The sequence below is a fragment of the Palaemon carinicauda genome, chromosome 14, assembly GCF_036898095.1.
Source record: "Palaemon carinicauda isolate YSFRI2023 chromosome 14, ASM3689809v2, whole genome shotgun sequence".
In the NCBI taxonomy this organism is placed as follows: Eukaryota; Metazoa; Arthropoda; class Malacostraca; order Decapoda; family Palaemonidae; genus Palaemon; species Palaemon carinicauda.
In genome coordinates this window covers 129,454,081-129,481,067 of record NC_090738.1, presented here as the reverse complement: position 1 = coordinate 129,481,067, position 26,987 = coordinate 129,454,081, and the positions used below count along the sequence as shown (strand labels likewise).

The following is a 26,987-nucleotide window of genomic DNA, read 5'->3' as shown; positions in this document are numbered from 1 at the left end:
GGCCAGCCACCACCGCAAGTCCGTCTGTTCCAGAGACCCCATTGGGATCAGAGTGTCCGGGGAATCGGATCCTTGATTCCACCGGGACTTGAGCCGCCATTGAAGGGATCTCATCCTGAGGCGGCTGTTTGGAACCAGACGGGCCAGGGAGGATAGGTGGCCCAAGAGACGCAACCACGATTGGGCGGGGAGTTCTTTTCGCCTGAGGAAAGGTTCCGCCACCCTCCTCAGCCTTGCTATCCGGTCGTCTGATGGAAAGGCTTTGTGGAGATTGGTGTCTATTAGCATGCCTAGATAAACCAGTCGCTGGGACGGCTGCAGAGAGGACTTCTCGAGGTTTACCACGATCCCCAGATCCTGGCAAAGATCTAGAAGCCTGTCTCGGTGTCGAAGAAGGGTCGACTCCGAGTCTGCTAGGATCAGCCAATCGTCTAGGTAACGAAGGAGACGAATGCCGTTCCTGTGCGCCCAAGTCGAAATCAGGGTGAACACTCTGGTGAACACCTGAGGAGCTGTGGAGAGACCGAAACACAGCACCTTGAACTGGTAGATCTTGTTGTCTAGGCAGAATCTTAGGTACTTCCTGGAAGACGGATGGATTGGGATCTGGAAGTACGCGTCCTTTAGATCCAGTGTACACATGAAGTCTTGTGGTCTCACCGCAAGTCTGACTGTGTCTGCTGTCTCCATGCTGAACCGGGTTTGTTTGACAAACCTGTTCAGAGCCGAGAGATCGATGACGGGTCTCCAGTCTCCAGTAGCCTTCTTTACAAGAAAGAGTCGACTGAAGAAGCCTGGAGAGCCGTCCACGACCTCCTGGAGAGCACCCTTCTCGAACATGGTCTTGACTTCGGCCTGAAGGGCCAGCCCCTTTGCCGATCCCATGGCATAGGAGCTCAACGACACTGGATTCGCTGTCAGGGGAGGTTGAGATGACGTGAACGGGACGCGATAACCTTGGCCGATCACCGAGATCGTCCAAGCATCGGCCCCGAGATGTTGCCACCTGCGGACGCAACGCTGAAGGCATCCCCCCACAGGTGGACACGCAGGGGGACTGCCACCCCTAGGGCTTGCGGCCGCGGCCGCCACCCCTAGAGGTCTTGCCTCCCCTGGAGGACTTACCACCCCTCTTGACCTTGGCTGGAAAGGGCTGGGGCTTAGACACCACTTTCTTAGCTGCCGGTGCCTGTTTTGGAGCCTTACGAGGCTGTTGCTGCTGTTGTGGCGGGGCTGGAGGCTTATAGGGCCGAGTTGTAAGGGCCCTGTGGAGGAGGGAGTCCGTGCTGGATTTCCTCCACCTCTCAGCCGTTCGCTCCAAGTCTTGAGGCTCAAACAGGCTCTCCCCCAGGAGGGAGGCATGTCGGAGCCTACACACATCTACGGCGGGGACCTTCGGATGGAATCTCTCGGACACAGCATCGCGACGCTTCAACACCGAGTTGGCCCACAGGGTGGTAACCTGGTGCGCCAAGAACTCGATGGAGCGGGTGCCCGAGAGCAAGAAGGTCTCTAGGGCCTTCCTATTGGTCTCCTTGGACAAGTCCTCAGATCGCAATAGGATGCCCAGAGATCCTAACCAGAAGTCCAGCCACGAAGTGGCCTGCATGGCACACTTAGCGACCTTCTCGTGGTTAAGGATCTCTGCCGCCGAGAACGACACCTGCCGGGCAGAGAGTTTCTCCAAGGGAACTCCCTTCGCCAGCTCCTCCACAGAGTGATGGAGCGGAAGAGCGAGGTTGTGCTCACCCAGGATCTCGAAATACCTCCTCTGCTGAAGGCGAGGAGGAGGGATGAGTTTGTTCCCGGCAGTGGAACGACTGGAGGAGGCAAGAAGTGCGAGCTGAGCATTGGCCCTAGCTCTGGCACTCTTCAGCCCCCGAGACCAGGGCAGAGCTGCACTGGTCTTAGGGGCCTTCCGAACGTCGAACACTTCATCCAGAATTGTGTCTTTGCCTTCACGGGGGGGGATGACTGGATCCGTAAGACTGTTAAGTTGCCTTATCAGGCTTAGGACCTGCCAGAAGGCATGTTCGGACTCTTGCTGTTCTCCTCCCTGTGGGCTGGCAGCTAAGTCTCCTGCCCCAGGAATCTCTTCCTGGGGTGATACGTGGACATTCCCCTGGGTAGTCATGGGTTCCTGTCGAATCCTTGCAGAGGATTTAGGGATGGTCTTGGAATCCTTGGGCTCCCTCCTAGGAGGGATACAGGATCCCAACAACGAGGTTCGAGGGGCCCCTTCCTCACGAGACAATTCTCCTGCCTGAAGCGAAGTCTCCCCCCCTGGTGCCGGGGGGAAGACTACCGGTCCACTGGACTCACCTGAGGACGGAAAGGCCTCGTCCACGGGAGAAGGAGAGAGTACTCGTGCAGGAGAGGGGACCCTCGAGACCGACCTCTTGGGAACCAACTTCGCCCTGGGGGAAGTCACCACGAAGTCCACTCCTCTCTTTCTCTTCAGCGAAGGAGAGACAGCCGCTGGTTTGTTACCCTGGCCGGCGAGTGCTGGTTTCATAACCCTCACTAACGCCCGTGCCAGCGGACCAAACCAAGTCTGCTGCTCAAAGGACACAGAGTCCGAAATCCTCGCTAAGGTGAAAGGGATCGGGCGATCCTTTGGAGTGGACACGACGGTACCTGCCTGAAAAGAAGGTGGGGAAGAATGTTGTAATGACCTGTCCTCGTCCTGCAATACCAACCTGTGCTTGGATGGAGGTGATCCCGAGTGCCGTCTAGGAGCACGCGTCCCTGCTGCTACCACCGGCTGTGGAATTCGCCGCGAACTATGGTCGCGCGAGGGTGAACGGTCGCGCAAAGGCGAATGGTTGCGCGGGCGTACAGGCGAGCGGTCGCGCGGGCGCGCAGGCGAGCGATCGCGCGGGCGCGCAGGCGAGCGATCGCGCGGGCGCGCAGGCGAGCGATCGCGCGGGCGCGCAGGCGAGTGGGCGTGAGGGTGGGCAGGTAAAGGAACACGTGTCCGAGGCGACGAACGCAAGCGATGGCGCGACGGCGAGGGATCGTGCTGCCGCGTAGGTGAAGAAGATCGCTGGCGATAATGATCACGTGATGGTAAGCGATGGCGAGCAGCATGTGAAGGTGAATGATTGCGCGCAAGAGGGCGGTCGTTCAGGGTTGAGCGATGAGGAGCAGCATGCGTAAGCGGGCGATCGTTCAGGGTTGTGCGATGGCGAGCAGCATGCGTAGGTGAATGATCGCGTGAAAGGGTGCGATGGTGATCAGCATCCGCAGGAAGGCGATCGTTCAGGGTTGTGCGATGAGGAGCAGCATGCGAAAGCGGGCGATCGTGCAGGGTTGTGCGATGGCGAGCAGCATGCGCAGGTGAATGATCGCGTGAAAGGGTGCGATGGTGATCAGCATCCGCAGGAGGGCGATCGTTCAGGGTATTGCGATGAGGAGCAGCATGCGAAAGCGGGCGATCGTTCAGGGTATTGCGATGAGGAGCAGCATGCGTAAGCGGGCGATCATGCAGGTTCGTGCGATGGCGGGCAGCATGTGAAGGTGATCGCTGGCGAACTGGTGATCGCTGGCGAGCTGGTGATCGCTGGCGAGCTGGTGATCGCTGGCGAGCTGGTGATCGCTGGCGAGCTGGTGATCGCTGGCGAGCAGAAGGTCGACGCGTGTCCTGTGAGAGGATAGGTTCACGAGCAGGAACGGGAAGATCGCTGGCGCGTTGGCGAACATGTGTTTCTGACACACGATGGTGAGCAGGGAGTTCAGCAGGAACTAAAGGGTGGTCAGAGACCGCAGGGCGATGGTCCTCAAATGAGCGCTGACGCTCGGAAGAGAGCTGACGAGCAGGAGAGCGCTGGCGAGGGGGGCGAACCTCAGGAGAGAGCCGACGAGCAGGTGAGCGTCGGCGAGCAGGAGAGTCTTGGCGAGCAGGAGATCGTCGACGAGCAGGAGATCGCTGGCGAGCAGGAGATCGTCGACGAGCAGGAGATCGCTGGCGAGCAGGAGAGCGCTTGTGCGCTGGCCCTGCTCGCGTAAGGGAAGAATCCCTTAGCCCCGAAGGGACCGTTGCCCGTCGGGTGACGAGTTCTCCAGAAGGCGAAGATCCGGCAGGAGATGGAGAGCGGTCCGCAGAGAGGTTCAAGGAGGGCGGAGTAGTCGGTTGAGGCTGACGAGGAGAGTCCCCCCCGGAGGACGAAGACCCAAAAAGGCGCCTCTTAGTCCCCCTGTAAGGGGAAGGGAGGCCCTTGTGGCGTAGAGGGCGGTGAGCTTTACGGCGGAGGCGGCCTCGGGGGAGATCGTCGGGACCATCGGTCCTCCGAAGGGGAGTCTCCTTCAAAACACTTCCCTCAGAAGGAAGCTGGGCAGCAGTCGAGACCGAAGGACTCACTTCCCCCTTCGAAGGATGCACGGAAGGAGGAGGAGAGCCTAGAGCACCATCACCAGCAACAGCACCTGCGTCGGAAGGCCCAGCCACGTCGGAGGCCTCTGTCACCACGACGTCGACAATAGACAGAGGGTCTACCTCCGCTACCACCGGCGACTGTTTAACAGCGGCCCCCAACGAGACAAGGTCAATAAGAGCGACCCTGGAGGGCAAGCCCTTAAGCCCCAGGGACGACCAAATCTGCAACAGATCATCACTGGATAAAGAATTATTATCAATAACCTCCCCCGGAGGAGGAGGGGGAACCGCCTCGCTATGGGAGGCGACGCCCTCTCCCCCCACCGAAGGTAGGGAAACAGAACAAGGGCCTGCGCTCCCACTCGGACGACTCTCCTTAGGAGGCGGACGAGGGGGAGCTTCGGAGGAGGTTTGGGCGGCGGAAGAAGAGTCCCGAGAACCTTCCTCCTTCAAGGCTAACCCCGGAGGAGAACGGTCTCTCTTGGACTTCTTCTTACGCCGACGGCCAAACCTCTCCCACTGGGAGGCAGACCACTCCCTACACTCACGGCACATGTTATCCTGGTCGCACCGTCGGCCCCGACATTGAGGGCAGAGGGTGTGAGGATCCGTACTCACGTCCGACATGAAAGTCCCACAAGGACGGCCGGCAACTCCAGGGCATGTCCGCATATTAAATAAAAGAAAATAACTGAAGGTCAACTTCCAACCAATCACACAAGCTGTAAAGAAAAAGAAGAAAATTAAAGGCTGTCAGCGAAGGCGATGAACAGACACGTCTGATCACCGCCGAGCCAAAAGTGAAGTGAAGCAAGTCACCGGTGTGTGGAGGGGGGAGGGGTAGCAAGCTACCCTTCCCCACCCCCCGCTAACTAGCGCGGGGGTAATTAACCCTCGTTAAAAACTATTGGCTCGTCATTTCAGCTGCGCTAAAAGTAAACCCTTTGTAAATAGCGTGGTTTGTATTTCGGTTACGGAACAAATTAATTTTAACCTCTTAATGAGCTCATAACTATCAAAATCAACTCGTTAAGTTCCAGCGAAGACCATGGCACGAGTTGCATTACTGTAATCATTTACTCAATAAACAAGTAGCCTAGCCTTCTCCAGATTTCCCCCAAACTGAAGGTAAGCTTCTTTTACGCTATAAATTTAATCTGATCATGAAACATACCTCCCACAGATTGACAGTGAGGTATGCGCATATAAAAGATTTTTTTAATGGAAAAAATCGTCCCCAGCACGAGACAAAGAACGTGGATCATGATCACCGAAAGACCATGCTTATGCACACAAGTGGAAAAAGTGCTAAAAAATCCAGAGACGACATCTTAAATATAATAAAACAAGTATAAGACAAAAAAACTGATATCTAGAGCAGAGGAATACACATTTTTATGCCACGTCAACTTTTAGACTGAAGAAACAATACCATATTTTTGTTAGATACTGGTTCCATTGCTTTACTAGAGGCATTAGTGTGTTGGAAGGAAAGAAAATTTCTTAATTTTAAAGAGTAACATTGACATTTCAAGCTTCCAGAGACAAAAGCAATAAAGTATGAACATCAGCAAAGGTACAGAGAAATAATAATACCTCAGTCACAAATAAAACTATATGTACTTTGAAGATGCCATACTGTAAATTAAAATGAATGCCTATTTGTAAACCGCAGTTTCCTTACCTGTCGATGTCCCCTGCATGATCTGGACTTCGAAATGCGCACTCCAACATTCTCTGCAGAACGTATGGCCGCAAGAGAGATGCCTGGCAGTATCTGGAGACATAGGAGCAAGGCACACAGGACACAAAGTTACCTCCCCCTCCTTAAACACAGCCTGCTGAGGAGGTTGAGGGGGTTTGAGGTGAACAGAGGTGAGCAATTTATGACTGTCTTGGCGATACCCAGCCACAATTTCCAGCTGATTCCAGTTAGACATATGGAGTAACATTTTTGCTAAAGATGGGGTTACCTGAAAGAATAAATTGCAGTTATATTAGAATGCAATATACAAAACAAAAATTGCAAATACAATAAATGAATAAATTATATATACATACATTTATAAATATAGAATACATAATATAGTTATCCCCAAGATTAATAAAGCTCCCATGCCCAGACCTTTTGTTCCAGACATGTGCTCAATTATACAGATAACCTGCATCTAGCCATTTCAGAACATTCAAGGGTTGTGTTATCTACTATCCAGGAGGAAGAACAGGAGGGGAAAGGAATAGAGTGCACTCATATCTGTTTTGCCAACACCTTGCCCAACTACAAACCTCAAGATAAATGCTTTTTTCTTCCAAGGAAAGAGCCCTTCTTCTTTCACACAGTTATCCCTACATTAAAGGGTTGGTTGTCTGATGCTACTGGCATGGTTAATAATTTGTCACAAGTTTTACAATCCAATTTTCTTGCAGTTATTAACCACAGTTACTGGCGATGGGACAAGCCTTATGCTAAAATGCAAGACTAGAACGCAGCAGCAGTCTTTTTAGTCGCTTTCTACAACACAGAGGATGTACGGCGGTAGTATTCTTACACACTTATCACAGGGCGAGGGTAGCAATGAAAGTCTGACCAGACACCCTACGAAGAACAAGGATGAATACAAAAAGGAAAGGGGTCTGTGACAGGCTCTCATATTTAGTGCCTGAAAACTGCTATTGCCACCTGGATTGGATTTATTAAATTGTGGCAGAAAGCCCAGAAGTGAACAAAACACATGTGCAACTAGACATCAAGATGAAAGAAAACAAGCAGGAATGGATGTATTAGTAGAAGGCCAAAATATTAGTGGGCAAGTACATAGTTTGAATTATGAGCAATTGGAGCTATCATCTTGCTGGAAGACTCGTGGAGACCCAGGCTCTAATGCCATGATGTCAAAAGGAAAGAAAGCTTAAAGTTGACAAGTGACAGAGAAAAGGAATTGGTACTCAAGCCATAGGTATTAAAACCTGATCGAGAAGCACTAGGTGTAATCACACCTGTAAAGTTTAACTCATTTCATGTCTCTAATCAAAAGACAAAGTGGTTTCATAATATCCGACAGAAAAGAACGCTGCATGAACTACATAATAAAAGACCACTCTGAAGCAACAGGCTCTCCCTGGTAACTGGGAGAATGAGTCTAAGCACCTTGTGTGTGTCAAGATAATGCACAATACCAAAGAACATAACATGAAATAAAAGATGGAGGCCCTTCATTGAGTTTATTTCCCCGAGCTTAAGGAAAGATTCCAATAGAACAAGAAATAAGACCACAGCATTTCACAAGTTTTAAAGAAATATTCCTATGGATGCAAGCCTACACATATTTATCTACTACTTGAAATTGAACTTTGAATGTCTCACAAGGATCTGAATCTCAAAACAGAGGTGAATGGAATCCCATAAGGAGTGTTAAGAACCAACCCTCCAGGACTTGTATTCAATAAATCTTCATCTACAAAGGGAGGATATCAATTAAAGGAGTCTCACCATGGACTGTGACTTGGAAAGATTTAATTGGAAAGAAAAATGGCGTGATCTGAGGCGATCAAAACTGCCTACAAAGATAAGGCTACGAAATAATCTATCCATTCTCATTCCATATCAACATATATCCCCTCTCATTCCAAGTTCTGATATTAGAAAAAGTAAAATTCCAATGGTTAATATGTCCAAGACAAGTCTCATTTTTCAAGGATCTACCAAGGCATCGACAAAACCATCACTTACTTCAAGAAAGCAGTAATGGTCAAAGGATTCCTCTCGTACTATCCTCCACAAGGACTGGGATAAAAGTACAGTACAGAAGTTCCTACAGAACAGGATGAAGATCCATTACAGGCCGGCAGAGTTTACCAGAAGAGGATCTTTTCTGGTACCTTGATCCAAAATGGGAACAGGAACACCATAGCCCCTTCTATGAAGGTAAGCACTCATTGGCAGCCCATTGCAAAACAAGCAGCAAAATTTTTAGTTGAGTTTTATTTTTACGAGATATACAAGCATTAAGAGTATTTATATTATACGTCCTCCCTCATATCCTCTAAATTTGTCCTTATAACAAAAGGAAATACTGTAGTGGGTTGGGACTTCCCCAACCAAAATAACAAATTTGGAAATAATTTGTATTTTTCCTAACATAAAAACCTGGAGCTATCTATAGGGTATTAATTTCGGCAAAGCTGAAACAGCCAAGACAATTTTAGTGAGGAATAATAACCCCATCCGCTAGTTAGCGGCAGGGGATTAGGGTAGACTAGCTACCCCGCTCACTCACACCTGTCGGTTGAGTAACCACTTTTGCTTTCTGGCAGGACTTCTAGGGGGACAGGGTGGCGGGCCAATTTGTATTAATAGCTCCAGGTTTGTATGTTAGGAAAAATACAAATGATTTCCAAATTTTTTATTTCTTCCAACACAAGATACAAACCTTCGCTATTTATAGGGTGACTTACTCTTAGGAGGGAGGAAGTTCTACCAACTGGCTTTGGTCATGACCCAGGGTTCCCTCTAATTGATCTTTGATCAAATTAGTAGGAACCCTACCCTCGCTAAAATCAAAGTAGTTACAAGGTAACTCAATGATAGCAGCCTGCAAAAGCTTGTGAGAGAGAGACTTGTGGCTTGTCTTTACGTAGGAACTCGAGGATAAGCATGAGTTCTAAGACATATCCAATACCCACCCTCACGAGGTATTGGTGATGTAACAAAGAATTTATTCATACTCAGGATGCACAAGGGAAATTAATCTTACCTGCAGAGGGGTGAGGTCAGCTATGCTTCGGTCTTGCGGAGCTGTTTCCCTAGGGGGTGAGAAGGAGAAAGAAAGGAGGGAGCCAGACCTTCTTTTCATTCACCCCAGACTAAGCCCTCAACCCTCTGCTACTTGTTCATCAAGGAGCCTGAGGCATTAGATCACTTGTTGTGCGGCCACCACAGGACCAATGGAGAAGGTTTCCATGCTCCTGTGGGTTACGTCTTTCAGGTAGTGGGCTGTGAAGGTCGTCTGACGCTTCCACACGCCCGCTTGCCATACCTGTGCCACAGAAAAATTCTTCTTGAACGCCAGGGACGTTGAAATGCCTCTTGATGTCATGAGCTCTGGGTCGGTTGGACAGAGGAAGATCTGGATATAGAGCGTATTCGATTACTTTCCTTATCTAAGAGGAAATAGTATTCGTCGTGACCCTCCTCTTGACCTTCCCCGTGCTGACAAAAAGTGATCGTACACAGAGGGGGAGCTTTTGCTGTTCTTCTTAAGTAACACCTCAGACTCCTTACTGGACATAGTAACAGTTGGTCTGGATCTTCGGTTACAGAACGAAGACTCTCTATCCGAAATGGGACGAACCTAGAGTCCGGCACACACAGATTTTGAGACTTAGCTACAAACTCAGGGACGTAGATGAGGATTACTTCCCCCATCTCCTAGAGTGGGAGACATCAGCAGATAGACCATGAAGTTCGTTGACTCTCTTGGCCGAAACCAAAGCGAGCAGGAACACGGTCTTCCACGTGAGGTGACTATCGGAGGCCTGGCATAGTGGTTCATAGGGGAAGCCCTTCAGAGACCTGAGGACCCGAACCACATTCCAAGGGGAAGGTCTTAGCTCTGCCTGGGGACAAGTAAGCTCGTAACTGCGTATGAGCAAAGAAAGTTCCAACGAGGAGGAAATATAGATTCCTTTCAGTCTAAAGGTGAGACTCAAGGCTGAGCGGTAGCCTTTGACTGCCGAGACCGAGAGAAGCATTTTTTCCCGAAGGTAGTTGGAACAGAGGCATCGAGGGGGGAGATAACCCTTCCACGACACCAACCACAGAAAACTGACCATTTCGCCTGGTAGACTGTCTCTGTGGATCTCCTGAGATGTCCAGCTATTCTTTTCGCAACCAGTTGCGAAAAGCCTCTCTGTGTGAGGAGATGCTGGATAGTCTCCAGGCGTGAAGTCGAACCGAAGCTACGGCTTTGTGGAAGATGTTGGCATGTGGTTGTTTGAAGAGGTCGTGCTGTGGAGGGAGCTCCCTCGGGATCTCCGTGAGGAGATGCAGAAGGTCCGGGAACCATTCTGCGTGATGCCAAAGTGGAGCTCTATGAGGGTCATTTGCAAATTGTTGGTTATTCGTACCTGGTTGAGGACTTTTCTCATCAGACAGAACGGGGGAAACGAGTAAGCGTCCAGGTTTATCCACTGTTGTTGGAAAGCATCTTGCCAAAGAGCTTGGGGATCCGGGACTGGGAAGCAGTACAACGGGAGCCTGAAATTCAGGGCCGTTGCGAACAGATCCACAGTCGGGGAACCCCACAAAGTCAGGACTTTGTTGGCTATCAGAGGATTCAAAGACCACTTGGTGCCAACTATCTGAGTCGCTCTGCTCAGCTTGCCTGCTAGCACATTCCACTTGCCCGGAATGAAGCGAGCTGATAGTCACCGAGTTGTCCTCTGCCCATCTGAGTATCTCTACTGCAAGATGGCACAGCTGCTGCGAAAAGGTACCGCCCTGTTTGCTTAGATAAGCTACTACCGTGGTGTTGTCGCTCATCAACACCACGGAGTGTCCCGCCAGGACCTGGTGGAACTTTTTGAGGGCCAGAAAGGCTGCCCTCATCTCCAAGAGATTTATGTGCTGGTACCTTTCTGATTCGGACCATTGGCCGGAGATGTAATGGTGCAGCCCGTGAGCCCCCCACCCTTCTTTGGATGCATTCGAAAAAAGCATCAATTCCGGGGGAGAGACTAGAAGATCGACCCCTTTGCAGAGGTTCGGCTCTGCCAGCCACCACCTGAAGTCCGATTGTTCCTCTAGCCCTATGCGGACTAGGTGATCCTGGGAATCGGGAGTGTTGGTTCCACTGGGATTTTAGACGCCACTGGAGGAATCTCATCCTGAGGCGACTGTTAGGGACCAGTCAGGTCAAGGAAGAGAGGTGACCGAGAAGGCGAAGCCAATACTGCGCCGGGAGCTCTTCCCGACTGAGGAAGACCTGTCCTATCGCCCTCAGTCTCTGGATCCTTTCGTCTGATAGAAACGCTTTGTGCCTTAGGGTGTCTAATCGCATGCCTAGGTATACCAGTTCTTGAGAGGGGAGCAGTTGAGACTTCTCGAGGGTTCCCACGATCCCCAGTTCCTGGCAAAACCTTAGAAGCTCGTCTCGGTGGCGGAGAAGGGCCGCCTCCGAGTTTGCCAGAATCAGCCAGTCGTCCAAGTATCTTAGGAGACGGATGCAAACTCCGTGAGCCCAAGATGATACTAGGGCGAATACGCTCGTGAATACCTGGGGTGCTGTGGAAAGACTGAAACACGGTACCCTGAACTGGTAATGCTTCCGATTGAACATGAATCTCAGATACTTCCTGGAAGACAGGTGAATTGGGATCTGGAAGTATGCATCCTTTAGATCTAGAGTGCACATGAAGCCCTGGGGTCTTATCGCTTGTCTGACTGTGTCGGCCGTCTCCATCCTGAAAGGTGTCTGTTTGACAAACCTGTTCAGGGCCGAGAGGTCGATGACTGGTTTCCAGTCTCCAGACGCCTTTTTCACAAGAAAGAGTCGACTGTAGAAGCCTGGGGACCCGTCGAGAACCTACTGGAGAGCGTCCTTCTCCAACATGGACTGGACTTCTGCCCTGAGGGCAAACTCCTGTGCGGATCCCTTCGCACAGGAGTTTGATAGAATCGGCACTCGAGTCAGTGGAGGGAGAGAGAGCGTGAAACGAATCAACTTGACCGTCCAGGGTTCGGCCCCGTGGTAAAGCCACCTTTGCCAGCGGCTTTCCAGGCATACCCCCACAGGTGGGCAAATAGAAGGATTGCCTGTCTTACTGGGACTGGCCTCAGACGGATCCCTTCTGCTGTGAAAGGCCTGCTTCGCACCCTTTTTACCCTGCTGTTTTGGGTCTCTAGCCCTTTTCGGTTGAGGGGTTTTGCTGTGCTTTCCGCCGTGACTGAGAGGGGTAAGGTCTAGCTATTAAGACCTTTTGTATGAATTGAATGGAATATGGGATTTAGGCATTAAGCCAAGCACTGGGGCATCAAAGGCCATTCAGCGCACCTTTTGTATGAGGGAGTCCTAACTGGACTTCCTCCACCTCTCTGCCCCCAGCTCGACATCCTCGGGATGGAACAAAGAATTGCCCTCGAAAGGAGCGTTTCTCAGTCTCGCTACTTCGGCCAGAGGGAGATGTCTATGAAACTTGCCTATGATGACATCTCTCCTCTCCAGGATAGTGTTGGCCCAAAGGTTCACTACCTGATGGGAGAGGAACTCGATGGCCCGAGTGCCAGACAATAAGAAAGTCTCCAAAGACTTCCTGGAGGACTCCCGAGACAGGTCTTTAGACCGCTTCAGTTGTCCTAAGGATCCTAACCAGAAATCCAGCAACGAAGTAGCCTGCATGGCGTACTTCACCACCTTCTCTTGGTTTAGGATTTCAGAAACCGAAAAGGAGACTGGAAGTCCCGTAAGTTTCTCGAAGGGTATGGCCTTCGAGAGCGCCTCTATAGAGTGGTCAAGAGGCAGCGTTGGAAGAGTTTCCCCGAGGATCTCTTAGTACCTCCTCTGAAACACATACGGAGGAGGTAGGAGCTTGGAGGACGAGCTGGAGCGGAGAGAGGAGGTGGACCTAGTTGCCTGGGACACTGCCTTCTGTTTGGCACTCTTCAACCTTTTCGACCAGGGCAAAGCAGCACTGGTTCTATGAGGTTTCTGAGTGCCGTAGAACTGGTCAAGGACCGTTTCTTTTCCATCTAGAGGGGCTCCCGATGGATCTGGAAGTTCATTGATGGAACAGATGCAGACTAGGACATGCCAGAAGGCGTGTTCCGACTCCTTCCTCTCATCCTCCGTAAGTTTAGGGCTAGCGGTTGCTGGCAGAGCGTCATCCTCGAGATCACTCTGCCCTTCCAGGTCCAACTCTCATCCATAGGGGCCCGGAGTGGGTCGAAGTCGTCAACTGGATAGACTGGTGATAGGAAGACTGCCGAGGAGGTGCTCGCTTCCGGCTGCCTGGGAGGCAGTGAGGAAGGAAGCCTGGCCGAGGATTAGGGGATGGTGAACAAATCCTACGGTTCCCTCCCACGAGGCCGGAGGTCCTCTGTCCCCAAGGGCCTAGAGGACTCCGTCGGCTTACAGGTGGAATGTAAGTCTGTTGCCGTACGGGGTAAGTTCCGTCCGGTCGCGGTCGCACGTCGTGCCTCCTTAGACACTATTTCGACCGGTAAGGGACGGAAGGAGTCTCCATAGGAAGTAACCCTATCCTCCTTGAGGGGCGAAGGACGAATCCTTTTCCTTTTCCCCTTTGGTCTGGCCTGTGGCATCTTGAACTGCAGGAGGCTACCCTGAAGTTCAGGCCTAATCTCCTCCAGAGGTCTTTTGCGAGGGGATGACCATCTCCCCTTGCCAGAAGGACCCGCCTGTGCGGGATCTTCCTAACTCCTCCTAGGATCGGAGGGAGGAGAGGACCCTGGGAAGAGAGGAGGCGATAAGGGGATCCAAGGTGTGTCACCTAAGGACTGGGAGCGGGGAACAACTCCTTTCATGGCTTGGCGCATTACATTGAATAAGGTGCTAAGCCACGGGGGGTCACAGGCTCCAGAGGAACTAAGGGGGAGGTCCTTAGGAAGGCACTGCTCCCTGGGTTTAAGAACCTGGACAGGTTTCCTAACTCTCTTGTCTGAGGGAGGCTTCCCTACAGGCAAGATCGGCACAGGCCTACCCATAGGGATAGGATCTGGGCTCGGTCTCGCAGGCAACTGTTGTCTCCGTTGAGGCCTAAGAGGCTTAAGAGACTGATTGTGAGCGCCAAGATGGTCGTGCATTCGTGCGCCAAACTGTTGGTAGACGGAAGGGTGCTCGTGCGCGCGCCCTTCCTGATTGCGCGCATAAGGTTGTTCGCGCGCATGGCGCGCAACCGATTGTTCGAGCGCATGGCGAGCAACAGGATGTTCGCACATATGGCGTGCCATAGGATGAACCCCCGCGCCATGTTTGCCATTTTGTTTGCGCGTGCCAAGTCGGTTGTGCACGCCGATCCGGTCGTGCGCACCAATTTGACCATGTGCGCGAGAGCTCTCAGTTTGGTGAGAGAACTCACTGCTACGCTTACAATAGCTTGTGTTGTGTGAGCGTGAACGATCAACACAATGAGGGTTCAGCGTGAACTGTGTTGCGAACCCGAAGGATCGACGCAACGAGAAACCGAAGTTTCTCTGTTACGATACACTGAAGTGCTAGCGCGACTAAAGTTACGAGAGCCCAAGGGTTCAGCAACTCAAGTTACGAGACCCCGAAGGATCAACGTGACTGACGGTAGGAGAACCCGAAGGTTCAACGTTACCATCGTTACGAGAGCCCGAGGGTTCAGCGTAACAGAAACCCGAAGATTTCAAGTCGCGAGAGCCAGAAGGTTTCAAGTAGCAGGAGCCTGAAGGTTCAGCGCGACAGAAACCCGAAGGACTCCTGCTGTCATGAGAACCCTCAGGATCAACATGACGAGAGCCCGAAGGCTCACGATCACGCTAGCCCAAGGGTGATCGTCAAGAGACCCCGAAGGGTCAACGTGAGGAGAACCAGCAGGTTCAAAAAGACGTCTCCTCACAGCCCGAGGAGGAGAACGTCCGGAGTGGAGAGGGGTTACCCACACCTCCACTCTACGAATCTCTGGAGAGGAACGTTCAACAGACTCCACCCGAGGGGGAGACTGATTAAGGTCTACAGATAATTCCTCCTCAGGGGAAGAGAGTTCACCCGAAGGAGAACTACTCTTATAACAAGATTCTCTTTCCACCCCTGGAGGAGAACCTAAAGCGTAAGGAGATTGCCGATGTACAAAGGCAATCCTCTCTCGCGAACGAGAGATATGTTCCCACGAAGGAGAAGCATGCCTTGGAGAGAGCCTGCCACCGCCCCTGGTGGGTTAGCTAACTCCTTGGCGTCGGAACCAGACTCTCGGCCTGACCGACGGGCAACAGCCTTCTCTCTGCTCCCCTTAGGAGGAGTTCGAGGAGAACTTCCTTCGTAGGGGGACCATCGACACTCAGCGGTGGCCACAAAGACATACATACATACATATACCAAAGGCACTTCCCCCAATTTTGGGGGGTAGCCGACAACAACAAGAAACAAAACAAAAAAGGGGACCTCTACTCTCTACGTTCCTCCAGCCTAACCAGGGACTCAGCCGAGTTCAGCTGGTACTGCTAGGGTGCCACAGCCCAACCTCCCACATTTCCACCACAGATGAAGCTTCATACTGCTGAGTCCCCTACTGCTACCTCCGCGGTCATCTAAGGCACCGGAGGAAGCAGCAGGGCCTACCGGAACTGCGTCACAATCGCTCGCCATTCATTCCTATTTCTAGCACGCTCTCTTGCCTCTCTCACATCTATCCTCCTATCACCCAGAGCTTTCTTCACACCATCCATCCACCCAAACCTTGGCCTTCCTCTTGTACTTCTCCCATCAACTCTTGCATTCATCACCTTCTTTAGCAGACAGCCATTTTCCATTCTCTCAACATGGCCAAACCACCTCAACACATTCATATCCACTCTAGCCGCTAACTCATTTCTTACACCCGTTCTCACCCTCACCACTTCGTTCCTAACCCTATCTACTCGAGATATACCAGCCATACTCCTCAGACACTTCATCTCAAACACATTCAATTTCTGTCTCTCCATCACTTTCATTCCCCACAACTCCGATCCATACATCACAGTTGGTACAATCACTTTCTCATATAGAACTCTCTTTACATTCATGCCCAACCCTCTATTTTTTACTACTCCCTTAACTGCCCCCAACACTTTGCAACCTTCATTCACTCTCTGACGTACATCTGCTTCCACTCCACCATTTGCTGCAACAACAGACCCCAAGTACTTAAACTGATCCACCTCCTCAAGTAACTCTCCATTCAACATGATATTCAACCTTGCAACACCTTCCCTTCTCGTACATCTCATAACCTTACTCTTACCCACATTAACTCTCAACTTCCACAAAGACATAAGGTCTGGAAAGGAACAGGCGCTCCCTGGGGGAAGAGAAGGAGCTGACTCACTGGGGGAGCCGCCACCCTCGTCTATCCCACAGGGTTGACCTGGAGTCACAAGCCCTGCACTACTGCTTGACCGTGCCCCGGAAGGGCTTAGTCGAGGACTAGCTTTGGGCAGAGATTTGGGCGTAGAGGAAGCAGAAGCCTGCGATTTCTTCGAATTCAAGGAAGACCCCGAAAGCGAAGATTCGCGTTTAGACTTCTTCTTCTTATGCGCAAAACTCTCCCCCTGGGAGGCAGGCCACTCCCTACACTCGGATCAGGTGTTGTCCCGCGAACACTGAGTTCCCCGCCAAGCCGGGCATAAAGGGTGTGGTTCCGTCTCAATGGACGACATGCAGGTGGCGCAGCAGCGGCTTTCAATCCCTGGACATGTCCGCATAGCGGGACAATAACCAAACACACAAAAGAAAAAGGAAAAGTAATAAAGTCAAGGCAGTTTGTTTACCGAGCCAAAAGCCAACATGGTTACTCAACCGACAGGTGTGAGTGAGCGGGGTAGCTAGTCTACCCCAACCCCCTCCCGCTAACTAGCGGATGGGGTAATTATTCCTCACTAAAATTGTCTTGGCTGGTTTTCAGCGTTGCTGAAAGTAATACCCTATAAATAGCGAAGGTTTGCATCTGTGTCGGAACAAATACAGTTCAAACACCTGAACTTTACCTTGTTTAATGCTTTATAAAGCCAACCTATTTTTCTACATAAGGAATACTCATACGGAGATTTGTTTACATACAAGACTTTATGAGTTATCAGAAGGTCCAAATAATGCCTTACATGACTAATACTCACCCAATCTCAGACTTAATAGTGAATATTTCATTCTAGATTAACATCCAGTTCCATTTCATAATCTAAGCAACCTTCCTTAGTCCCTTAAGGAACCCTTTAAAAAATGAATTACAGAATTTTTTGTTAATGCCAACAATACATTCTGAATTTTGAAACATCTCGATCAAATATTGATTCCTCCTTTTTCCAAAACTCATCCCTCCATCATAATTTCATTAAACTCTAATCGCTTTCATTACTTTTCCAGTAGAAAAATAAATAAAACAAATTACCAGGTAGTTATGTCAATTTCTTGGTAGGTATAATAATGACAATATTCCTAAAACTGACCTGTATGCTATTTGATAGCTCTTCCACCGATTCATTGAGGAGTCGTTCAACTTCTGTGTCCGTAAGACAAGCAACATCGAAATATTCCGGATCATCCTTTATTGGGTCTACGTGGTCGACGTCACCATCATATTCTACACCATAGTAGTCATCGATATCCCCATCATCACTGAATTCCATCTCTTCATCCGACATCTGGAAAGGAATAGAGTAATAAACATAGGGTGTTTGGAACACTTCACATTGACAGTTAAAATCTAGGGGGCACTCAGTAGAGTGCGGACCTCTGCCGCAGCAGCTTATTTCTCGACCTTTTTCTCAACCTTTACCTTGACCTTTGGCCTTAACATGTATTAATTGGCGAGGATTTTCATACACTCAAATCTGAACCAAATTTGAAGTCTGTGACAACGATGTCCAAACTTCTGGCCGATTACATGAATTGGACATTTTGCTTGACCATGACCTAAATTTAATCATTTCCAGCTTTTCACATAAGTTAATCCCTGCAAGTTTCATTACTCTATGATTAAAATTGTGCCCAGGAAGCTGTTCATAAACACACACATATAAATAAACGCAAACAGGGGGTAAAACATAATCTCCTTCCAACCTCGTTGGCGGAGGTAATTAAATAAAAAATATGTACTGTACAAACCTACCATAATGTACATTGGATTCCATCTGCTATGCAACATAATACTCATGAATCGCTCCACTATAAGACTTCCAGATATGACCACATACGACCTTCCTCCATTGGTTACACTGTGCAGTGGGCCCTTCATAATCACTAAATCTAGGTACTGGATATCAGCAAACTTGATAATGCCACAAATATATGCTGTCCCCATGAACAGAAATAGACTACTAGCTACCCTTTACCAACCCACCACTGTGAATGACCCATCGACTCAATGCTCCATAGTAAACTTAAAAACATTGATGAGTTAATAAAGGAAGATTTGCCATAGCTAAAAGAATTGCTGTAATACTACAGTATAGAAGAGTTGGAAGCGCCAGACCTACATGGCTGAGGACTATGAAGCGCGGAGTAGGAGATAATGAATGGAGACCTATTGAATTAAAAGCTCTAGATAGAGACAGGCAAAATCTAACCAAGGACCTTTGCATCAATAGGAGTAGGAGATGATAAGTGTACAGCACTGTATATAATGCAGGGTTCTTGATTTACATACAGTACTATGCATAATATATTACTGTGACAGGAATACTCACAGCCATTAAAAAATAACCAGCATGTATATGTTACTGCATGGCATAATGAGTCATCAGTATAAGATCGTCTCTTATTACATCCCAAAGAGGTCTCTCTGGTACTCGATCACAGTTCCTCACCTGTGCTAGCCTTCATATCTTTGAAGGAATTGCACTTCTTCCTGACCACATTCTAGTCTACTTCTACCTCTTTGAAATGCTGGTCCTCCAACACAGAGGTGGTCTTTTTCATGTTCCTCATTGTCTTGTCCTTCACTAGCAATTTTGCTAAGCACTGAGGGATGCACTTGCAATTAAGACAGCACAATTTTTTCTTTACTTTATGTATAGCTAAGTGCTCTTGTTAATGTGGAATAATAGTCCAGGCCTGTAACAGACATTCTCTACACTTGACCTATACTTCTACCTTGTGTTCCATGGTAATAATTTTCTGCTGGCTTTTATGGGTTAAATTTGGTAGATGATGATACTCTCTCAGAGACTACCGTAAAAGTTGAACACAGAAATTGTAGAGCAAGATGGTGAGCATCCAAGTTATTGATACTACAGTGGTTACAGCAAGAGAACCAACGTATAGATGGCATGCTGAGTAGAAGGCAGCCAAAAAATGTAAGTGCACCCTGCATGAGCAAAGAAAGCACTTCAATCAGTGTTACAAGAAAAGTCACAAAAAATTTAATCACTTAAATAATAACTTGCATCTCCCCAGCAAATAATTGCCTCTGGGAATAAGGACAGACTGTAATGTGATGAACAATCAATGTCCAAATAGATTTACGTTAATCGATACAAAGACTTCCGTTAATAAACACAAGAAAATATGCAGTACATGTATCATTGTATTTAGGTGGTGTGTAAAGCAACCTTACGAAGTTTTGATATCGTTGCCCCCCATTGGCAATACAAGCTCAACCGATCACGGCCACGCACGACCTAAATTGGGGAGTGGGTGCACAGCTGTAGGGACGTGTCTGTCCTCTATTTAGGAAGGTAAAGTATGCTCAAAGGGTTGTGAGAGCGCACGAGTCACAGGTGGATGAGCTTGGTGGCAAGCAAATGACATGCTGGTTGCCAACCCAGCCAGGTGACTGGGATGGTGATTGCAACTGGAGAGAGTGCACGGTCCCCAGTGCTCGCTGCAGACTCTGACTAAGCAGATGGTCTCACAGGCAGGAACAAACTCTCGCTTTTGCAAGGGCATCTGCTGAAACTCCCCGAAGAGATGAATGTGCTGAGCCTGGGGGAACGCTCACCTGGGCAATTTGCCGCAATTCTTTGATGGGAGATGATCTGCTGTGGAGGACGAAGGTCCGGAGGGCAAGAGACATAGCAGGAAGGGTACTCCCTCCTATCAACTCTAGAAGGGGAGATGTCGAAGCCAACCTCACCAGGAATAGAAAAACCTTCCTGCTGATCCAAACGAACCAATACCTCAAGTAGCCTATCCTTGGACAGGGGCCCAAAAGTCAAAAGGCAGGCCACAAGAGATGCAAAATGTCTTGGGCTGCAGACTCCCTAAGGAGTCACAGCTGGTATAAAACTTGTAGAACACTGTGTAGAAGGCAAGACTGTTAGAACTGACTGTCAATGCTAAATCCTGTATCCCAAATAATGTGGGACCATCATAAACAAACGAATGCACAAGAAGGTCAAGTCAGGGAAGATCTGAATGCAAAGGATGGACGAAATTATGAAAATTTTTATTAAACCTAGGCAATAACTGAATGAGAGTACCAGAGATCGTACTTCACAGATATCCTGTAGTGTGTTAACAATTACTAAAGTTCAGTAAACCTTCAAGATAAAAAGTCTTGCTATTCAAGACTGTAGAAAATAATTCACTAGTGTTCCACATACAACAGTTAATTTGCACAAGTCAGATTTGTATCCAAAAGGCCTACCGAACTTTAGGTGGTTGATAAGAAAAGTTAAAAGGACTTATCAACTGTCAACTGATCTCGATAGAATTATAAACCCACTGACCACATATCCATGCAAAAACTAGGGCCTTTCATTTGTTAAGTGTACTATGGTAAAAAAAACTTCCGCTTATTAAGTGTATACAGTAGTAAGGAATATGTCCACCACTGTTAATAGTATGGTAAGGACTACGACCTCCATTTGCTAAGTAAGCTGTATATGGTAAAGAACCTTCTGCTTATTTAGTGTCTAGTAAAAACTATATCCTATATGCCCTCCCCTTATCAAGTATATGGTATGTCTAAGGTCTATCAAGGACCAATTTTCTCCAAATTAAGACCCCATGGGGGATACCATTTATATACTAGAGAGATACACTTAATATTACTAGTCTTTACACTGTACCATGAGACCCAACTGAATTCCTTTCAGGTTTGTGCTTTTCAACTATTCCCTTTTACTTGTTAGAGTAAAATATAATTCCGTAAGGCAAATTCTGAGGCAATGCAACAAGCTGCCTTAACGCTAAGCAAGTGCAGGCAACGTACTGTACATAAGTTCTGAATAACTTGAGTTTGTTACCTGCACTTATGAGAAGAAAGGCAAGGGGCTAACGAATACTTCAAATGTTGGTGTCAATTTTGATATCTTACAAATATCTAAGAAAGCATACAATTGCAATGATTTTGCCATTATAAAAACCCAAAATACTGATTATCGGAGCCTTTGTATAACAGCGGCCAGTTCCTCACGCATTTATTAAAAATGGACATCAAATAACCTAAACTTTCCCCTTTAACCTAACTTACAAGCATTGTCCTTACCTACTTACCTAATGGGGGGCTGATGCCCCCTGCAACCCCCTTACACTGCCGTTTTCTAAGACATAATAATACATGCAGGTGGCCGCTATCATACATATACCCTCTAATTATCTTATTTATGTTTCATTTAGTTTCTTTCCTCCGTTAGACAAGTAGGTAAGGAAACAGCTTGTATGTTAGGTTAGTGGGGAAAGTTTTGGTTAGTTGATGTCCATTTTTTAGGCACATGGGAGGAACTGGCCGCTAATGTACAAAGGCCTTGGAGATTGTATGAGGTATATTAGCTCCCACAATTAGAACATTTAGTAAAATGGTTTAAGAGATTCTTTCTGACCTGTGGCTGTAGATCTACAAACACACTCTTCAATGTTTTATTTTTATTTTTTTTCAAGTTGGACATTTTTTGAAGATGCTGATGAAACTCAAAACAACAAAATAAACTCAAAATAAATTAACGGGGTGTACGTATGATAGCGGCCACCTGCATGTATGACGATGGCCAACTTAGAATACGGCAGTTTAAGGGGGGTCGCCAACCCTTGTTAGGTAGGTAGATAGGTGAGGATACGTCTTGTGGGTTAGGTTAGGAGGGGGAAGTTTAGGTTAGTTGATGTCCATTTTTTACGCAAGCACAAGGAAATGGCCGCTGATATACAAAGGCTCCAATCTAACATTCCTAAACCAATCATTTGTGTAGTTGTATTTCTGACGAAGGACAAGGCAATGTAATGTATACCTTTCTACACTATATATACAAAATACACCTTACTAATCAACCTTTCAAATCAAATTACTTCATCCCATGTTAATAATTAATCTTCCTATTTAAGATATAATAGAATTATGTGAGTAATTATCATTCCTAACGTACATAACACAGGTTAGGCAACCGTAAAACCTTAACTTGACGGTTATTATTATTATCATTATTATTACAAGCCAAGCTACAACCCTAGTTGGAAAAGCAAGATGCTATAGGCCCAAGGGCTCCAATAGGGAAAATAGCCCAGTGAGGAAAGGAAAAAATTAAAATAAAATATTCTAAGAGTAGCAGCATGACTTATGTAACTTAACTTCAAGGCGATAAAATTAATATATTAGCTTCAGATGTTAAATATCAATTTAATCAAAGGGAAGGGAAGATAATTTATCTGTATATGCCTCTAAAACTAAAACATTTGAGCCTATATAAGCCTACGTCGTCAATGACGATTTGCCTAAATACGTCCTAAGACTTACGGTTATATTGAAATTTTTTTCTTTGAGTATTTATTGAGATTTCCTTAGATTATTATAATTTCAACCATATTTTCCAAAACGGCCAAGTAAAATATAAAGAATTTATCAACAAAAGACAATTTCACTCGGTAAAAAATAGAAGTGATTTGCCAAAATACATCCCAAAGCTTGCGGATATATTGAAATATATTTTTTTTTAATTGAGAATCCTTTAGATTACTATAATCTAAATGATATTTTCCAAAACGGCCAAGTAAAATATAAGTAATTTATCAATAAAAGACAATTTCACTCGGGAAAAAAATAAAAGAAATCGAGGGATGATTTCTCAGGTCTTCGATTTTCCTTAATTTCTCTAAGCCTTAAATAAGATACTAAATCCTTAAAATGGACTGGAATGTAAATTTCCATCGGATACGATACCTTGCCAGTGTGAAGGATATGTCACACTGCTACACTAATCCAAAGGTGCGTAATTATTGATGTTTTTCCCAGATGCTTTAGTTTACACTATATTTCTCTCTCACACACAGAGGTTCCAGCTATATTGCAAACAGTGTTGCCAGATGGGTTAGTCTAAAAATCCCCAAAACAAACTAAATATCCCCAAAACAGCCTAAAAAATCCCAATTTCCACATGTATATTCTCATCTGTCTTGATCACGTAGGCTTTATTCATATAGAAATTACTTAATATACTTCATATAAGTGCAAAAAAACTAATTACAACGATATAAAGGTTTACTCGGCTTTGTTTCTTCATAGAACTTTGAACAGAATATCCCCCCAATTTCCACATATATATTCTCTTCTGTCTTCATCACGTAGGCTTTAATAATATAAAAATTACTAAATATACTTCATATAAGTACAAACAAACAAATTCCAATAATATAAAGGCTCGCTTATCTTTGTTTATTCATAGAAAATTTTACAGAATATCCCATCAGACGCCCAAAATCTCCAAATCTAGGGATAAATTCCCATACCTGGCAACACTGATTGCAAAGTCGAGTTCACTGTCAGATATTTCATTATAAAATCGTATTAAAATGATATAAATGATTCATATAAATAAAATAATTGAATTTTTATATTCTATTTATTAAATATATGATGAAAATTCGAAAATATGAAAATAATGCAAAGTGAGTTCACGTCAGATATTTCATTATAAAATCGTATCAAAATTATGTAAATGATTCAAATAATATAATAACTTAATTTTAATATTTTTTTTATTAAACGTATGATGAAAGTTCGAAAATAAGAAAATGAATTCAGAATTTAGGAGATATAATTCTAGTAGAGAAAATGCTGGTCAAAATGTCACCGTTTTCTATGTGAACAGGTAAATCATTTATAAAAATAAACTATTTTAATTCTAACATTTTCTTTATCAAATATATGATAAAACTTCGAAAATAATAAAATAATTTCATGATTTAAGATATATAATTCTAGTAGATAAAATGTTGGTCAAAATGTCACCGTTTTCTATGTGAACAGGAACTTTAATAGAACTCACATCGTTGGTCTAAATTCTTACGTGAGCAACATTGCAGATAATTCTGCGCAACATTTCACATGGCCCTGGTACTCTATTTTAACCCAGGAGATTTTATTTGGTTATTTAACAGATAAAAACTAGAAATATGTTAACAAGTAACACTTCAAAGATAAAGGGAACCTGTTTATATTATTATATTAGATGAGATCTTGATGAAAACATAAATTTTTATAGTTTATATAATTTTATCAGCTACAGTAATTATGCCCAGTATTTTAACCCAGGTGAATAAATTTAGTTATTTAATAAATAAAAACTAATATAATTTTACCAATTGATTATATGCAATATTCTAATAGATAAAAACTAGCAATATGTTAACAATTAACCCTTCAAAGATTTGGAAACCTGTTTATATTATTATATTAGATGAAATCCTGATGAAAACAAATTTTAATAGTTTATATGATTATACCAACTAATCATGTTCTGTAGTTTAACCCAAATGAATTATTTGGTTATTTAACAGATAAAAACTAACAATATGTTAACAAGTAACACTTCAAAGTTGTGGAAACCTGTTTATATTATTATATTAGATGAAATCCTGATGAAAACATTAATTTTAATAGTTTATATAATTCTACCAACTAATCATGTCCTGTATTTTAACACATGTGAATAAATTTGGTTATTTAATAGATAAAAACTAACAATATGTTAACAAGTAACACTTCAAAGATTTGGAAACCTGTTTATATTATTACGTAAGATGAGATTTTGATGAAAAAAAAATTAATAGTTTATATAATTCTACCAACTAATCATGTCCTGTATTTTAACACAGGTGAATACATTTGGTTATTTAATAGATAAAAACTAACAATATGTTAACAAGTAACACTTCAAAGATGTTGAAACCTTTTTATATTATTATAAGAGGTGAGATTTTGATGAAAACATAAATTTTAATAGTTTATATAATTTTATCAGCTAATTATACGCACTATTTAATAGATAAAAATTAACAATAGGTTCAATAAGAAACACTTCAAAGATGTGGAAACCTGTTTATATTATTATATAAGATGAGATCTTGATGAAAACTAATTTTGATAGTTTCTATAATTTTACCAATTCTTTAAAGGCACTATTTAATCGATAAAAATTACTAATATGTCAATAAGTAACTCTTCAAAGATTTGGAAACCTTTTTATATTATTATATGAGATGAGATCTTGATGAAAACATAAATTTCAATAGTTTATATAATTCTACCAATTAATTATATCCAGTATTTTAACCGAATGAATAAATTTGGTTATTTAATAGATTAAAACAAACAATATGTTAACAAGTAACACTTCAAAGATATGAAAACCTTTTTATATTATTATAAGAGGTGAGATTTTGATGAAAACATAAATTTAAATAGTTAAAATAATTTTACCAACTAATTATATCCAATATTTTAACCCAGGTGAATAGATGTGGTTATTTAGCAGATAAAAACTAACAATATGTTAACAAGTAACACTTCAAAGATGTGGATATCTCTTTATATTATTATAAAATGAGATTTTGATGGAAACATAGAATTCAATACTTAATATAATTTTACCAATTAATTATATGCAATATTCTAATAGATAAAAACTAGCAATATGTTCAATAAGTAACACTTCAAAGATTTAGAAACCTGTTTATATTATTATATGAGATGAGATCTTGTTGAAAACAAATGTCAAAAGTTATTAAATATGATTTTTACCAACTGATTATACCAGGAGTTTGTTTTTCTTTCTTTTTTTGGATTTTCTACTTTTTAGTAATATTGCAAATGGTTTCTTTTAAATGCTATGATTTTTTGTCTATTTAAATTTTCAGTAATAAAATCTTCTGAATTATAACAACAATTTTATATGTTTATTTTTCTACTTTTTAGTAATATTGTCTTGTGACTACTTTTATAAGTTGATTTGATTTTTATCTACTAGAATTTTCACCAATAAAATCCCCTTTTATTATAACAACAATTTTACATTCTAATTTCTCAAAACAACTTATATTCCATTTTTATAAACAAGTTTTCTTCACCCAAGGGGTTAACTACTACACTGTAATTGTTCAGTGGCTACTTTCCTCTAGGTAAGGGTAGAAGAGACTCTTTAGCTGTGGTAAGCAGCTCTTATAGGAGAAGGACACTCCAAAATCAAACCATTGTTCTCTAGTCTTGGGTAGTGCCATAGCCTCTGTACCATGGTCTTCACTGTCTTGGGTTAGAGTTCTCTTGCTTGAGGGTACACTCGGGCACGCTATTCTACCAAATTTCTCTCTTTCTTGTTTTGTTTTAATTTTTATAGTTTATGTAGGAAATATTTATTTTAATGTTGCTTTTCTTAAAACATTTTATTTTTCCTTTTTTCCTTTCCTCGCTGAGCTATTTTCCCTGTTGGGGCTCCTGGGCTCATAGCATCCTGCTTTTCCAACTAGGGTTGTAGCTTAGCAAGTAATAATATTAATAATATAATTTTTATCAAGGCCTACTTAGATTTTCAACAATAAAATCATCTTGCTTATAGCAACATTTTTCGATTCTGTTTTCTCAAAACAACTTATATTCCACTTTTATAAGTTGATATAATTTTTATCAAGGCCTACTTAGATTTTCAACAATAAAATCCCCTTAATTATAGAAA

At 44.8% G+C, this 26,987-nt stretch overlaps 1 protein-coding gene across 2 annotated transcripts in view; it reads right to left on the bottom strand.

Moving 5' to 3' along the window:
- Positions 1 to 26,987, bottom strand: part of ari-2 (E3 ubiquitin-protein ligase ari-2) — a 119,667-nt gene that overhangs the window by 23,939 nt on the left and 68,741 nt on the right. Inside the window, exons 1-3 of one of the 2 annotated variants that reach the window (XM_068387419.1) lie at positions 23,201 to 23,323; positions 17,556 to 17,750; positions 6,060 to 6,348 (exon numbers count right to left, since the gene is read on the bottom strand). In XM_068387419.1, the coding sequence (XP_068243520.1) occupies positions 6,060 to 6,348; positions 17,556 to 17,750 (484 nt within the window). In that variant the 5' untranslated portion in view covers positions 23,201 to 23,323. Of the gene's footprint in view, positions 1 to 6,059; positions 6,349 to 17,555; positions 17,751 to 23,200; positions 23,324 to 26,987 lie in introns of those variants that run through there. The other variant, XM_068387420.1, reaches the window with a different exon arrangement.